At 45.5% G+C, this 16760-nt stretch overlaps 1 protein-coding gene across 1 annotated transcript in view; it reads left to right on the plus strand.

The window, feature by feature from the left end:
* The window catches only part of KNL1 (kinetochore scaffold 1), a 201129-nt gene that overhangs the window by 174038 nt on the left and 10331 nt on the right, over positions 1-16760 (plus strand). The window contains exon 23 of the mRNA XM_040332074.1: positions 9275-9384. Within this exon, the coding sequence (XP_040188008.1) occupies positions 9275-9384 (110 nt within the window). The remainder of the gene's footprint in view (positions 1-9274; positions 9385-16760) is intronic.

The following is a 16760-nucleotide window of genomic DNA, read 5'->3' on the forward strand; positions in this document are numbered from 1 at the left end:
ATGCTCACCGTAAAATCTTTTTCTTTCAGTTCATAGACAGACACAGCCTTAATCTTGACATAGTGGGAAATAGCCTTCCTTTAGGAGTGACTTGGCAGAAAGTGTTAACGTCAAAGCTGAACGGCCTCGCCCCGGGTGCGGTCCTACTGGCTATATCTCATCAACCTGCACCAAGCAGTTCAGTTCGTAGTAAGCGGAACAAACTTTAAAAAATGGGTGGGTGCTGTGTCCGTCCATGAACTCAACAAATTTTTTTTTACGGTGAGCATAAAATCCTTTCTCTTTCGTTCATGGACAGACACAGCCTTAATATTGACATAGTGGGACGTCCCAAAGCAGTGTCAAAATGAGGGGTGGGGACAGCATAAAATTAAACTTTACCCCAAAACAAAACAGAGCTCCTCAACTGAGGAGTTGTAACTCTAAACAGCCGCCTGCAAAACTTTGCGGCCGAAGATGCACTCACATCAACTTGTAAAGTTTAGTGAAAGTGTGAGCAGGCGACCAGGTCACTGCCTTACACACCTGGGAAACCGACCCTTGATGTCAGAAAGCCCAAGAGGCACTATTGCCCTGGTCGAATGCATCCTGACATGGAGGCACCCAACCCTTTATGGCGTAAGCCTGATCAGGATCTGTCGGATCCACCTCGAAATGGTGACCGATGGGTCCTTCTTGGGACAGGCCACCGAAACAAACAGTGAGTCTGAACTCCGGAACGGAGCAGTAACAGACAAGTATACTCCCAGAGCTCGGACAACGTCCAAGGAATGCCACGTTGTCTCCATTCGACGGATGAGGACACAAAGGATAGCAGTACAATGTCTTCCTTGAGATGCAAGGTCGAAATGACCTTAGGAAGAAAAGAAGGCTGTGGCCGCAGCACCACCTTATCCTTGTGGAAGATCAGTTAGGGAGCCTTTCATGACAAGGCTGCCAGCTCATCTTAACTGACCTAACAGCCACCAAAAGGACCACTTTCGGAGAAAGTGTCAATGAGGAAACTTCCTTAACCACTTAACCACCAGCCGCCGTCAAATAACAGCGGCAAGGTGGTTGCTTAACTCTGGGAGGACGTTGTACAACGTCCTCCCAGAATCGCGCTCCCGCGAGTCCCCTGGGGCGCGCACACAGGAATGTCCGTGACGGTAAATTGCCGCTGATAGCGGCCGTTTACCACGTGATCGCTCCGTCATCACATGTAAACAAACCGGTGTCATTTGATGACGCCGGTTCCTCCCTCCTCTCTCTGTACCGATCGGTACAGTGTGAGAGGAGAGCGCAGATGGCAGCAGCACTGTGGGATGGATCTGTGACTATTGCAGTCACAGATCCAGCCATCCCTGCATTAACCCCTGCAATACTCTTCCTTCCCTGTGCAATACTCTGCAATAACCCCTGCAATACTCTTCCTTCCCTGCGCAATACTCTGCAATACCCCCTGCGCAATACTCTGCAATACCCCCTGCGCAATACTCTGCAATACCCCCTGCGCAATACTCTGCAATACCCCCTGCGCAATGCTCTGCAATACCCCCTGCGCAATGCTCTGCAATACCCCCTGCGCTATACTCTGCAATACCCCCCGCGCAATACTCTGCAATACCCCCCGCGCAATACTCTGCAATACCCCCCGCGCAATACTCTGCAATACCCCCCGCGCAATACTCTGCAATACCCCGAAAATACTCTGGGGGAAAAAATGCGTTTTAACCACTTGATTGTTCTTACGGGAGGCAAAAGGGGACGTCCCCACTCCCTTCGCCCTCCGGTGCTTCTTCCGACTCACCGCTGCGATCAAAGCCAGGATCGTTGTGTTGTTTTTTTTTATTTTTTTATTTTATTTTTTTTCAGGCTTCCCAGCCTAGAGGTGAGATGTGGGGTCTTATTGACCCCATATCTCACGGTAAAGAGGACCTGTCATTCTATATTCCTATTATAAGGTATGTTTACATTCCTTGTAATAGGAATAAAAGTAATCAAAACATTTATTTTTGGGGAAAAACGTGTCAAACTAAAATAAAGAAAGTAAAAAGAACAATAAAAAAAAAAATTAAAGAGCCCCTGTTCCCGCGTCCTTGTATACAGAAGCGAACGTGCACGTAAGTCCCGCCCACATATGAAAACGGTGTTCAAACCACACATGTGAGGTACCGCTGCGAACGTTAGAGCGAGATCAATCATTTTGGCCCTAGACCTCTTCTCCAACTAAAAAGATGTAACCAGTAAAAACATTTAAAGCGTCACCTATGAGGATTTTTAAGTAGCGAAGTTTGGCGCCATTCCACAAGCGTGTGCAATATTGAAGGGTGACATGTTGGGTATCTATTTACTCGGCGTAACTTCATCTTTCATATTATGCAAAAACATTGGGCTAACTTTAATGTTTTTTTTTTTTTTAAAAGCACAAAACTGTTTTATTTCCAAAAAAAATGCGTTCGAAAAATTGCTGTGCAAATACCATGCGCGATAAAAAGTGGCAACGACCGCCATTGTATTCTCTAGGGTCTTTGCTAAAAAAAAAAAGCATATATAATGTTTTGGGGTTCTATGTAATTTTCTAGCAAATAAATGATGATTTTTCCATGTAGGAGAGAAATGTCAGAATTGGTCTGGGTGCTTCAGAACGCCTGAAGGTGTCCCTGCATGTTGGGCCTCTGTATGTGGCCACACTGTGTAAAAGTCTCACACATGTGGTATCGCCATACTCAGGAGGAATAGCAGAATGTGTTTTGGGGTGTAATTTGTGGTATGCATATGCTGTGTGTGAGAAATAACCCGCTAATATGAAACTTTTGTGGGAAAAAAATAAAAAAAAACTTGATTTTGCAAAGAATTGTGGGAAAAAATGACAACTTAAAAACCTCACAATGCCTCTTTCTAAATACCTTGGAATGTCTTCTTTCCAAAAAAGGGTCATTTGGGGGGTATTTGTACTTTTCTGGCATGTTAGGGTCTCAAGAATTGAGAGAGGCTGTCAGTACATCAGATGTGATCAAATTGATACATTTTCAGTAATTGGTACCATAGCTTGTAGACCCTATAACTTTCACCCAGACTAAATAATATCCAATTTTTTTTGTTTTGTTACCAAAGATATGTAGCAGTATACATTTTAGGCCAAATTTATGAAGAAAAATTACTTTTTTGCAAAATTTTATAATAGAAATGAAGAAAAAATCATTTTTTTTACAAAATTTTCGTTATTTTTTTCATTTATAGCGGAAAAAAATGAAAAACGCAGAGGTGATCAAATACCACCAAAAGAAAGCTCTATTTGTGGAAAAAAAAGGACAAAAAATTCATTTGGTTACAGTGTTGTATGACTGAGTTATTATCATTCAAAATGTGAGAGCACCGAAAGCTGAAAATTGGTCTGGTTATTAAGGGTGTTTAAGTGCCCAGTGGTTAATGTTCTCAAACGGTGGTTTCTGAGGCAACTAAAGGTCATGCCGTTAAAGCCATTGACTGTAAAGCAGGATGACCTATGGGACCTTGCGACAGCAGGTCCTCTCGTAGCTGTAGACGCCAAGGGACGTCTGCTATTCAAATCCCCACGGAGGTAGTGGAGGATGGACCAGAAGGGCCACATGCCAAACCCCCTGTACAAATGTTCTCGAGAGTCCCCAGGGGTTGCTAAAATAAAACAGCCAGGGCAGATATCTGCCCCTTAATCGTGCTTAAAGCAAGCTTTTGGTCCACCCCGCGCTGTAAGAACAGCAAGACTCTGGGCACCAAATAAGTCAGTGGATTCCACTTAATTTCCTCGCAAAAGGGCCAAGTAAGCTTTCCAAGTGCAATGGTAAATCCTCCTAGAGGACAACTTCCTAGCCTTTCTCATGGTAGGAATCACAGAATCCGATAGGTCCCGATCTCTTAGTACCTGGCTTTCAATAGCCATGCCGTTAAAGCCAGCGACTGTAAAGCAGGATGCAGTATGGGACCTTGTGACAGCAGGTCTTCTCTCAGCGGTAGGTGCCAAGGGACGTCTGCTACTAGACGCACTAGGACGCCGAGGCCAATCCAGGGCAATTGGGATCATTGGAATCCCCTCTCTGCGAAGCAGATGAGGAAGGAGCTTAGAGGAGGGAAGGCATATGTTAGCCGGTACTGACTCCACAGTGCCACTAATGCATCTGTCGTGTCTGCCCATGGGTCTCTTGACCTGGCCACAAACCTCAATACCTTCCGATTTGAGTAGAGACTCCAGGAGATCTACGTCTGGCGTGCCCCATCTTGGGCAAAGGAGCTGAACGCATACGGGTGCGGAGACCATTCTCCTTGGTCCAGTATCTTGCGACTCAGGTAGTCCGCCTGCCAGTTTTCCACGCCCGGAATGTATATGGCCGACAGGGCCGGTATGCTCCTTTCTGCCCACCTTAGGATGTGAGCAACGTCTGACGCTGCAGGCGAGCTTCTTGTTCCTCCTTGATGGTTGACATATGCCACAGCAGTGGCGTTGTACGACTGGATCCTGACTGGAAGCCCCTGTAGCCTCTGAGACCATGTGGAGAGGCACAGCCTGATCGCCCAAATTTCCAGGACATTGATCGGCAAGTGGGAATCCTCTGGAGACCAGTGACCCTGGGTCGACTGAACCACCCAGACTCCCGCCCCCCCCCCCCAACCGGTAAGGTTGTGTCCGTCGTGATGACTATCCAGTGAAAGGAATGACTTCCTGGACAGAAGTGCTGGTGAGGTCGGCCACCAAACAAGGGAGGTCCTGACCAAGTGGCTCACTCGGATTTGATAATCCAGGGATGATGGGCGCTTGTCCCATCTGGACAGAATTTTCTTCTGTAGCACTCGCGTGTGAGATTGAGCATATGATTACCGCCTCGAAGGAGGCCATCATGAGGCCCAGGACTCGCATGCAAAAGCGAGTGATGACCATTTCTGGGATGTCAACTGCCGCACCGCAACCCAAAGTCTCTGCAGGGAAAAAAAACTTTGCCTCTGAGGAGTCCAGAATCAACCCCAGATATACTAGGCGTTGAGTCAGTACCATTACTGACTTCTGAATGTTCAGTACCCAACCAAAGTGTCGGAGGGTTTGACAGGTTATAGACACGCTCACCTCTGAAGCTGAAGCGGCCCTCAGAAGCAGGTCGTCCAAGTAGCCTACGATAGCGATGCCACGTTGTCTTAGGGCAAGAATTGGAGCAAGCAAGTTGGTGCCGATGCCTGGCCAAAGGGGAGAGCCACAAATTGATAGTGGTCTTCCCCGACCGCAAAACGCAGATATCGCTGATGCTTTGTGCATATGGGGACATGTAAATGGGCAAACCTGATGTCCAAGGATGCCGGAAAGTCCCCCGGCAGTGACGACAGAGCAAACCAATTCCATCCGGAATCTTTGTACCTTCACAAAGCAATTGAGGGCCCTAAGGTCCAGAATTGGGCGAACGCCCTCCTTCTTTGACACTATGAACAGATTGGAGTAAAACCCCTGAAACCGTTCCAGAAACTGGGACAGGAATAACCACCCTGCGTTTTAGCAGGTCTTGAACTGCCCCAAATAGGGCTTTCCGACGAGTCCGTTGTAGCTGGAGTTTGGAGGGAAAAAAATCTGTTTCGTGGGCAAGATAGAAATTCTATCTTGTACCCTGAAGCCACTACTTCGCAAACCCACCAGTCGGGGACATGAGATGTCCACCAGGTCGCAAACTTGCGAAGACGTCCCCCCACCCTAGAGATGGGTGGGGGCAAACCTTCATGCGGACGTAGCTTGTCTGCAGGTTTGTTGGGTTTGCGAAACCAGGACGTCTGTCCCTGAGCGAGCGGGCGCTTTTTCGGCCTGTGGTCTTTTACCCGCCGTACTGGGCAGACGAAAAAAAACGCTTGTGTGCGGTAAAGGGAGGCCCTTGTCTACAGCGTGGCTCCTTCCCTTTTTGGACTGTGGGAGCAGTGTGCTCTTACCTCCTGTAGCATCTTTATGTCATCCAGGGAAGCAAAAAGTCTGTCGCCCTAAAGGGCAAGTCATCAGGGCTTTCTTGGAAGATTGGTCGGCAGACCAACTCTTTAACCAAAGTAGACGGCGTAACACCACCGCCTGACTTAAAGCTCTGGCAAGCAGAGGAATAGTGTCCAAGGCTAATTCACAATCGAATTTTAGGCCTTGTACTAGTTGGTCCGTTAGGGCTACCCCGTTTGAGGAAGCCTGACGTGCTTGTAACCCATTGAGCAGCATCTTTGCCCATTTCGTGAGTGTCTGAGACACCAGCACCCCAACTATGGTTGGGCGTACCGCCGAGCCTACTACTGTGTAAAGGTTGTGGGTGATCGCCTCAGCCTTCTTGTCCACAGGGTCTTGAAAGCAGGAGCCCCCCTCCACCGGTATGGTGGTTAGTTTGTTTAGTCTGGACACAGGAGGGTCCATTTCTTCAAGAAACTCTCCTCCTGAGGGTAACGTACCGCCAGGTTTTTGGGTATGGTTTGTCCCACTCTTTGTATAAAAGTTTGTTTAGGTAAGACACACAAGGGAACACCTTAGCAGTGCGGGTCGCCTTACGGAACCCAAAGGGTCTGGCACTTCTGTTGCTTCTACAGACCCCTCTATCTTTAGGGTATCTCGCACTGCGGTGGTAAGGTCACTCACCAGAGCCTTCTCACGTGCTGACCTGGGCCGCATCGTCCGATACCTCAGAGCCAGGGTCCTGAACCGTAGATGGACCTGGCTCCACATCTGAGTTGTCCCCAGAAGATGGCGGGAGGGGGCGCTTGCTAGCCCCCGTTCTGCCACGCGCTGCTTTCACCTTGGCAACAAAGGCATCTAGGATTGCCGACATAGCGTCCACCGATACATCGGGTGCATGGACTTCCAAGCAAGGTACAATAACCCACCCTCCTAGCTGCAGCAGAGATGAGGGTTCGCCCCCCCCCCTCCAGAGCACTCACCACCCGGGAACCAGTAGTACGGTACCCTTCTTTTAGCTGAGCTGATTCTTGTCTGCTGAACACGAACAGATATAGTGTCTGTCGGTCTGCTGTGATGGCCCTTCGTTTGACTAGTCAGCAGCGTGTCTGTCTGGCTATTGATTTAAATGTGAAGATGGCCGTTCAGACACTAGAGGCCAACAGCATGGCCGCCAGTTGGCTGCCGAACAGCAGCTAGAGGCCCCAATGGTGAAAGGCTGCAAGTAATGCCACTGCTATAGCGCCGTATTGGGGCGCACTGAGCAGGTCGCCGAGCGGCCGATAGACGCGGTACGGCCCTACAAACCCTGGGCGCCAGTGTAGGAAGTAAACATGCAGAACAACAAAAGTATGGCCGCCGAACATCAATAGAGGCCAATACAGTGCGGCTACAAGAAAATGGCAGCCAGTACAAACAATACAGCATGGATCACAGGGAAAATGGTCGCCAACAGCATGGAGCAGGACACAGGTAAGCAATCTCTCTTGGCACTTGTACATAATCTTGGTGAACATACATGGTTCCCCCCAGGTGAAGCTCCCCAGGGGAACCCCAGCAGCTAGCTTAGGGAGGAGGGAAGGGAGGGGAGAAGGGAAACGTAGAGCCCTTTACTCACCTCTCCAGGGATGCCCAGCTCTGTCTTCTTGCTGAAGCATGGCAGTAACTACTTACCCTTCCTGTGGGTTTATGCTGGAAGCATCCTAGACAGATAATCTCCTGCATGGTAACGAACGTATAGCTCACTGGCCACCAGTAGAGCGAAGGGCATGTCGTGGATGACCAAGTGCGTAGCTATGGTCGGCACACGCTCGATGGCCGAAACTGGGGGGACTACAAGGATCTGGGATCCAGTCGGCAGTTGATCGAAGATCACAGGAACGATTAAAAACTTGAATTGACATCCAAAAATAAATTTGAACTAAAGCCTCCAGGCCTATGGGCCTGAAGGGAGCCATGTCTTCTCCTTAACTAGGCAAAAAAAAACTGAACCGCTTGGTGCAGGCTGAGGGGATATAGCCAGTAGGACCGCACCCGGGGCGGGGCTGTTCAGCTTTGGAGTTAACACTTTCTGCCTAGTCACTCCTAAGGGAAGGCCATTTCCCACTATGTCACGATTAAGGCTGTGTCCGTCCATGAACGAAAGAGAAACTGAGGTACTTCCCTTATGGGGAGGGGTTATATGGAGGGGAATTGTCTTCATTGGTTGTGCTAGTGTCCAATCTACTCTGGTTACCATACCCACTATGTAATGAATAGAGGCTCTGTGTCCCGTGGTGTACTCCAAGAAAAGGATTTTGCAGGTAAGCTTTTATTAAAAATCCTGTTTTTGGAAAATATGGAAAGAAAATAATCGCGCTTTTTTTTTTTTTTCTCTTTTCTTTTTTTTTTTACACAAAGATGTCGATTTATAAGCTATTTCTAACGCCATGTACATAGTAAAAAATACCCCCTAAAATATTTTCTGCTACTCCTGAGAGTGGTGATGCCACATGTGACACTTTTCCCCAGCCTGGCCATATACAGAGGCCCAATGTGCAGGGAGCAATTGAAATCTAATTTGACTACCTATTACACCTTTGTGTGGCATGGATGGGCACAGATCGGCGCTGTGGAAACTTCAGATCCAGCCCACAGCACTGCTGCATCCCCTCCCTCTGGTTCAGCTCCTCCTCTCTCCTCGCACCGATCGGTACTGTGTGCGAGGGGAGGAGCGAAAAGGTTTACTATAAAGTTTGGTACATTTTCCAATATAGGAAGATCTAAGTGGATTTAACCTGTCTAAAGAGCAACTCTGGACTAACATAATCGGTTTAACCTGGTGGAAAGCTGCTTTTTTTTTTTTTTTTTTTTTTTTTTGTGAGTTTACCCACTTCTGCCACTTTACATTAGCAGGCAGGTTGAGACACCGCTTTAACAAAACAGTCGCCTCTTCCACCAGCCTTCTCGTATACTAAATGTCAAACCATGCAGCCGGAGCAGAGATATTTTATATCACAATGACTGGTGGCCACAATTGCAATTCTTTTTTATGACCCGGTGTAATGGAGTTACAATTTATTAAACCTGAGAATAATTTTCTTTAATTGTATTGGATTCTGGAAAGTAGCAAAGTGGTACTAGTGCATTTCAACCTGAATGACCACAAGCATGTTGATGCACTGCTGATCTTTAAATTTGAGAAACCTCCCCTTCCCTGCCTAAGGGAGTATTGTGACCTCTTTCCTTGCTAATAGCTATGCTTTAATTGAACCACAAGTGCTTAAATACCTATATTGATGGGCTATTTATATGTTTATAACCCTGGATCGTGGTGGTGTTTGTTTTTTCTTAAATATTATTTTATTTTATTTTTTGCAGAAGAAACTGCGCCGCCATCATCTCTATTAGTCCACAGATTAATTATACAGTTTCTACAGAAAAAGGGCTACCTTCATGAGACTTGTGAAATTAAAACCTCTGTACCTCAGGTAATGTTACTGTAATCTTTTATTTATTTTTTTCTAATCCAAGTTTAGTTTTTTTTCTTTTTTCGTTTTTTCTTTCCTTTCCTGGGTTAAAGCTTCCTGTAAATTGAAGGGAAGGTACCAATGTGATGGTCTTAATGGTATGGATTTCCTAGTTGGGCATTATAAGACAAGTGCTTTAGTCTGAACAATTGGTTATACTTCACCTCCAGGAGATGCTCTTTGAGATGCAACCATTTTTTTTATTTTTTATTCAAGACTTCTATCAAGACTCCTGCTTGCTTGATAGCCACTGCAGTTTCCTTTTGCATCTTTCTGTATTGGGTGAAACCTCAACTAAACCTTTGGAGACTACCCGGAGGCGATGAGGGTCCAGCCTATAATGCTGCTTTAGGTACTGGATCCTGCATGAGAGGCTCACCTTGGCCCATAGTGCAGTGTGGGGTAGGGTGCTGTACAGGTTCAGGGCCGTTGTCCATCCACTAGTGGAACCCCATTCCTAAAGACCCTATGACCACCATGAGTGAACACTGTCCAGGATGCTCCTGGGGGCTGCTGTTGCACACCTGGACCTCATCTGTGAATACCTAAAGGGCGACTTGTCCATGTTCCCCGGGAGTCGTTGGCACAGCAGACTATGGTGATCTAGTCACCAATGGTCATTAACCCTGCTCCTCTGCAGTTGTTGTGTGACTGGCCTATGGTGAACTAGTGATGACCTTTATTGTCTTCTGTTGATCTTGAGTAACTCTTGTTGGGCATCTGGACCTAGTCTTGTCAGGCCATTAACACCGTCTGTTCTGCAGTTGGTCCATAAGTCGCCTTTGCTACTGTTGACTCATGTGCAGGCTGTTGAGGATGGCATACGGTGTCCTGGTCACAGACGATCTGTCTCTTTTGGCTCTAAAATCCCACATGGAACCAGCCAGGGTAGTTATTGTTTCCCCCTCATCATGACCCTTTGGCAGCCTGGTCCCTACCTGCATGTGCCCAATTTCCCTTTTTTCTTGGTTCTGTCCATGGCAATTTGGATTTTTTCCAAGACACTAGCACCTGTTCTTGCTCTGTTTCAACAGTGGGATTTTAGATAGCCTAAGGGAGTTGTAGACTCGGGCTTTGGGCAGCCAACATTGGACTGTGCAAAGCCCATTAAGATCCAGGATGATCCTAACTCAAACCACCCCATTGTCTGGAGTATTTGAGTCTAATCCTCTTATTTGTTTTGTTTTTTTCTTTCCCTGAGCAAGCTCCAGGCTCGCCACATTTATGCCTCAGATCTTTTTCATTCATCATTCTGGCAGCGTGGAACATCGGGGTTGCAGACCATTTACCTGTGTGGCACAACCAGGCTTGCCCTGGTGTTTAGATCCTTCTAACAAACGGGTTGATCGTCGGATAAGTCTGTGGATCAGTGTACCAGAACTGTGATTTTGTTTTCCCTACTGCACTGGGCCTCACCTGTGGAAGGTCATCCAACCGGAAATTCGATCAGTCTGTGAACACTGAAGAAAAGCAGTAGTGCTTTAAGTTTGTATTAACCTCTTCACGCCAACATAACACATATATATGTGCCCTCTCTGGACTGGGCTTTTTGCCATGGAACCGCATATATGCGTACAGTTAAACCTTGGTTTGAGAGCATTTTGCAAGACAAGCAAAATGTTTTGTAAATTTTGACTTGATATACAAGTGATGTCTTGATATACAAGTAGCATCATGTCCGATGCAGGTCACCTGATTGCTGTGGTACCCTCTGATTGCCTACCACAGTGATCAGTCACTGTGAAGCACTCCCCTGTTTTTTTCTTGCTGTGAATGGAGAGGAAAGATACATTGTAACTTTCTCTTTGCAGAAAGAAAAAGAGCACGTGTAAAATAATGATTTAAGAAAAAAATTGATCACAGTTTGATCTAGGTCAGTGGCAGGGTTAGAATTTGGGTCAAAGTTCGGGGGCAGTATATTTTGGGCAGGAGTTTAAAACAACTTTTTTTTCCTCAAAATTTGTGTTTGGTGTTGGGTATGTTTTTAGGTAGGACAAAAAAAGCAAAATGCACACTATTGTTTCTGGGCTGTACTACGGGTACAAATAACATGCATATATGTGGTATTGTGGCAGGAGCAGGTTCATTTTATTTTGGGTTGTTCTTTGCTGGTAGTAACAGTTTTTTCCTTTTTGAGCATACAAAATAATTCAGGAGATATCCTTTACCATTTGTCAGCAAATGAAAGCTCAATTTGTCCTGAAAAAAATGGGTATAATCCACCTGAATGATTAAATTAGTTGTGGTGATATGTACAATGTCAAAGTTGCAAAATTGGGCTTGGGCATCAAGATTCATTTTAACCTTGTCCGTAAAGGGGTTAAATGGCACTTTTAATGCATTCCAATGGGCAATAAATCTATAAGAACATAAGTTAAACTTGGGTGCCTTAACACTAGCATAAAGAGGCATGTTTTGTTTTTAGCAAACACAATGGGCAGTGATATTGACAATGGTAGTGAACAGAGCTTTTTTTATCAGAAAATAGGTGCAGGAACTCAACCACGACCCGTTCAGATTTCACAAACAGTAGAAGGGTCTTAAAGGGGCATTAAATACCAGAATTGCATTACATACTGAGTGCAGAGTTCGGGTGGTTACAAAGCTGTCACTTGTAAACACAGAAACCAGACTTCTGTGTTTACAAGTGATTGAGGTGAGCAGGCACCAAGGGGTCTGAGCCAGAGGTGGTGGAACTGAGTTCCCCCAAGTTCCCCCTGAAAAAAAGCCCTTGTAGTGAAACACACACTGGTTGAAATGGATAGAATGGTGTCCTTATTCAACCCTTGTAACTATGTCTTGACTGTATTCCTGTTTTAAATCTCCTGTCACAAGTGAGGGACACCGAATGTGAACTGAATAGGTTTCCTGCAATATCCAGGAATCCTTTGCAGTTGATGTTCCTGTACCTCTGTGGGATCAGGTTTACAAGATCAAAGTCTCTCTCCTCTGATACTCCTACAGTATTGAGTCGAAGGACTAATTGTTGATTCTCCTTGCACTGGACTAGGGAAGGAGGTTGTGGTGTTTATACTTGGCTTTCTGGCTAACTTTCTGTGGGCCTTCCCCTGTTCATCTGAATTGTCTGCTCTTTGGACTCGTTTTTAACTATTTTTAAATCGCTGGTTTGTTGACCTGGTTGCAGTCCTGGTCCTGAGGTTTATTCTTTCCAATGAATAGGTACTCTGCGCTATGGTGAGAAAATACTATACATAGTGTTAAAGCTGCTCCCCTCAAAGTAAAAAAACTGAATAATGGAGGGTGTATAATAAGGGGGCGATAATTAAATAATTATTAAATCCTATAAGGATGCCCTGAGGGCAATACAAAAAGTGAAATTGTGCTCAGTTGTGCTTGTGCTCAGTATAACATTAATCCTGTGAAGGTAAAATTTTACATCCAAAACAACATTCAAATACACAAAACCAGTTGCAATGTGCTACAATATTTTGCCAGCAGTAAAAACAATGAGAAAAGTCCAACTTGAAACTGCTTGATATGCTTTCACTGTCACCGCTGTGCAGATATGGAACAAACGACACCCAGTGAGAATGAAGGCAAGTGCCTACTTACCAAACCACCATGCCCTCTTTAATTAAAAAGAAAGGTCAGATGGAGCTTGGGTACAGTTTGGATATGGTATGTACTAATACCATAGGATTGGGTCAGAAGGAAACTCCGCCAGATGGCTGGTTGTTTAGGAAAAAATTGTGAAAAAAAGGCAGACCATAGTATAATTCCATTTTAATATAAAAAAAATAGTTTAAAAACACACAGGCCAAATGGCCGCTTACTTTAACCACTTGCTGACGGCCGTACGACTTTGTACGGCCTCAGCGCGGCTCCCAATCTCTAACAGGCCGTGTTTTTACGGCCTCTCCTTTACACGTTCCCCGCGCGCGCTCCCGAGCGCGCGGCGGGGAACTTCTGTACTGGCCGTGTCCCTTGGACACAGCCAGTCACAGATCGCCGTGAACGGCCAATCGGAGCGGCCGTTTCCTAGGCGATCTGTGCGGCCAATGAGAGATGATCTCATATGTTTACATATGAGATCATCTCTCATTCCCGGCTCTCGCAGACAGCGGTGCTGTCAGGGGAGAGAGGAGACGGATCTGTGTCTCTTGTACATAGAGACATAGATCGGTCACCCCCCCCAGTCACCCCCCTCCCCCACAGTTAGAACACTAATTAGGGTACACATTTAACCCCTTCCTCACCCCCTAGTGTTAACCCCTTCCCTGCCAGTCACATTTATACAGTAATTAGTGCATATTTATAGCACTGATTGCAGTATAAATGTGAATGGCGCCAAAAATGTGTCAAAAGTGTCCGATGTGTCCGCCATAACGTCGCAGTCCCAATAAAAATCGCAGATCGCCGCCATTTCTAGTAAAAAAAAAGCATTTATACAGTAATTAGTGCATATTTATAGCACTGATTGCAGTATAAATGTGAATGGCGCCAAAAATGTGTCAAAAGTGTCCGATGTGTCCGCCATAACGTTGCAGTCCCAATAAAAATCGCAGATCGCCGCCATTTCTAGTAAAAAAAAAAATTATACAGTAATTAGTGCATATTTATAGCACTGATTGCAGTATAAATGTGAATGGCGCCAAAAATGTGTCAAAAGTGTCCGACGTGTCCGCCATAACGTCGCAGTCCCAATAAAAATCGCAGATCGCCGCCATTTCTAGTAAAAAAAAAAAAAAATAATAATTCTGTCCCTTATTTTGTAGGCGCTATAACTTTTGCGCAAACCAGTCGCTTATTGCGATTTTTTTTTTTTTTACTAAAAATATGTAGAATACGTATCGGCCTAGACTGAGGATTAAAAAAAAACGTAAAAAAAAAAATTGAGCTATTTATTATAGCAACAAAGTAAAAATATTTTATTTTTTTTCAAAATTGTCGCTCTATTTTTGTTTATAGCGCAAAAAATAAAAACCGCAGAGGTGATCAAATACCACCAAAAGAAAGCTCTATTTGTGGGGAAAAAAGGACGTTAATTTTGTTTGGGAGCCACGTCGCACGACCGCGCAATTGTCAGTTAAAGCGACGCAGTGCCGAATCGCAAAAAGTCCTCTGGTCAGGAAGGGGTTTAAGTGCCCAGTATGGAAGTGGTTAACAGTGCCTATACCTAGGCACTCGGGTGACAAGCATGGATTCGACCAGGTGTGTTGTGAAGCAGTCCCCACTCTGTTTCACTCGCGTGGAAGTAGCTGACTTCTCATACAGTCTACCATAGAACTTGGTGTCTCGCTTTATGTGAAATTTTGTCCCAGAATGTACTCTGAGGGATAATTCCTGTTTTCTCCAGTCTGGTCTGAGTCAACTTTTCATCTTGTGATGACAAAATCTTGGCCTTCGTGGTTGCTTCAGTAGCCATTTGCACCTCACTCTTTTGTGGGGAAGGCCTTTTTACAGGGTGTTCGCATGATTTTTATTTTTATTTCCAGTAAGTCTGGGACATTTCACCCTGTTTTTTTTTTTTTTTTTTTTTTTTTTAGAACGCACTTTCAATTAACAGGGATATTTCCCTACCTATCCTTTCTTACAAGGTTGTCTTCTTGCCATCACTTCTGCAAAGCAAGTTCTGATTTGGTAGCCTGCATCGGCAAGATGCCTTTTGCACTTTCTTCACCAGGGTAAGGTTGCTTTGTGGACAGGGCTTTTTGTTTCTAAACTTTGTTTCCCTTCCCTTTGACCAGGACATATTTAGGATATTTAGGCTTCTCTCTGCCGTGCTTCAGAACATTCTACATGGAGTCCCCTCCATTGTCTGTCTGGTTTTGGTACACACTGGGTTTATCTCGGCTGCTGCTTCTCACCTGTCAGACTGTCGTCTGAGAAGTCTACTTCTGGACCCACATTGTGTTTTGTGTTCTGTACTGCGTTTGCTTGTTTTTGATGACCACGCCTATTATTTCTTGCTGACTAAGCTGAGGAATGCTGAGTGCAAAGGGATATAATGGGCTATGGAAGGAACTTGCATTATGGAACTGGGATTGCTGGCGTTAAATAAAACTTTAAATGAAAAGCCATTTCTCAGTGTTTACACACCTGTTTACATGCCCCAAGTTCCACCTAGTGCACCTGAATGTGTACTGTACCTGTGCTGCATTGTTCTCAATAAGGCTAGTGCGGCTGTGCACGCTGCCTCTTCCTCTTTGAAGGTGGGACTTTGGGCAGGCAACATCTCCTGGTATTATAACACTACCTAGGTTGCGGTAATTGACTAAAAACATGAGTACCAGTGTGGGGATGTTATAAGAATTTCAGATATTAAGCGCAGTGAAAGGGTCAGATGGACGTGCTAGCTGAGGCTCCGCTTCTAGCTCTATTGGGGGTGGTAGTTCATGCATTCAGGGCCCTGGTACCCTTTCCTCTGGTTGCTTGAAACTGACTTCTTGCCTTCATCTGGCAGAATGTCTGGCCTTACTGAAACCGTATGTAGCAGGGATCCTATTTAGCTGTTCCATTTTTGGCCTCCCTTCCTGAATCCATCTGATTTTGGCCCATCGGATGGACATATTATCTGAGGGAGAGGTGACTGTTGAGGAGGTCTCCTAATTCATTCGATTAAGATGACATGTCTGCAACAATCTGATCTCATCCAAGTTAGGGGGTACTGTATACTCTGTAATCACATTGGGACAGCCTGAGATGATTTTACCCCAAGATATCTATTGTGGGGTCCATTAAGTTCCCTAAACAGCAAGGACCTTCCCAGTCCACTTGCTACTAGAGCGTGTCCTGTATGAAGAACTTAGACATGCACGGACTATTAGAGGATCCATGGACCCTTTCGGGTTGTACAAACCTCCTGTCCCAAGTGTCGGTGTTCCATCGTGCTTCTCGATTGCTAGCTTTAAAAGAATTGTAAACTTGCCCGTATGATGATCTGTGTCACGTTGAAGCCTCAGTCTGGTTCTCTGTTCTGCAGAAGCAGCCCTTTTAAAAACTATTGGGGATATTCCCTTGCCTGACTTTACCTATAAGGCAAACTTTCTTGTTGCTATCACCTCTGCATGGAGGGTCTCTGAATTGGCAGCTTTATCCTGCAAGGAGCCTTTCTTGGTGTTGGACAGGACCAAAGTTGTCTTTTAGGCCTAAGGCCTACTTCCTCCCAAAGCTGGTCTCTGCCTTTCAGCCTAACCAGGTATTATCCTTACTTATGTCTATGCTGCAGAACATCCTAAGGAAAATTTTCTCTAAGCCTGGTGTAACCTGTGAGGGGTTACCTCACTGCTATGGCCTCCAGTAGGCAAAATAGTTTGCAATTTTGGTGGCAGGGCATTCTGTGCAATAATCTGTCTGATATTTAGTTTAGCAAAAAA

The sequence above is a fragment of the Rana temporaria genome, chromosome 13 (assembly GCF_905171775.1).
Source record: "Rana temporaria chromosome 13, aRanTem1.1, whole genome shotgun sequence".
Lineage (NCBI taxonomy): Eukaryota > Metazoa > Chordata > Amphibia > Anura > Ranidae > Rana > Rana temporaria.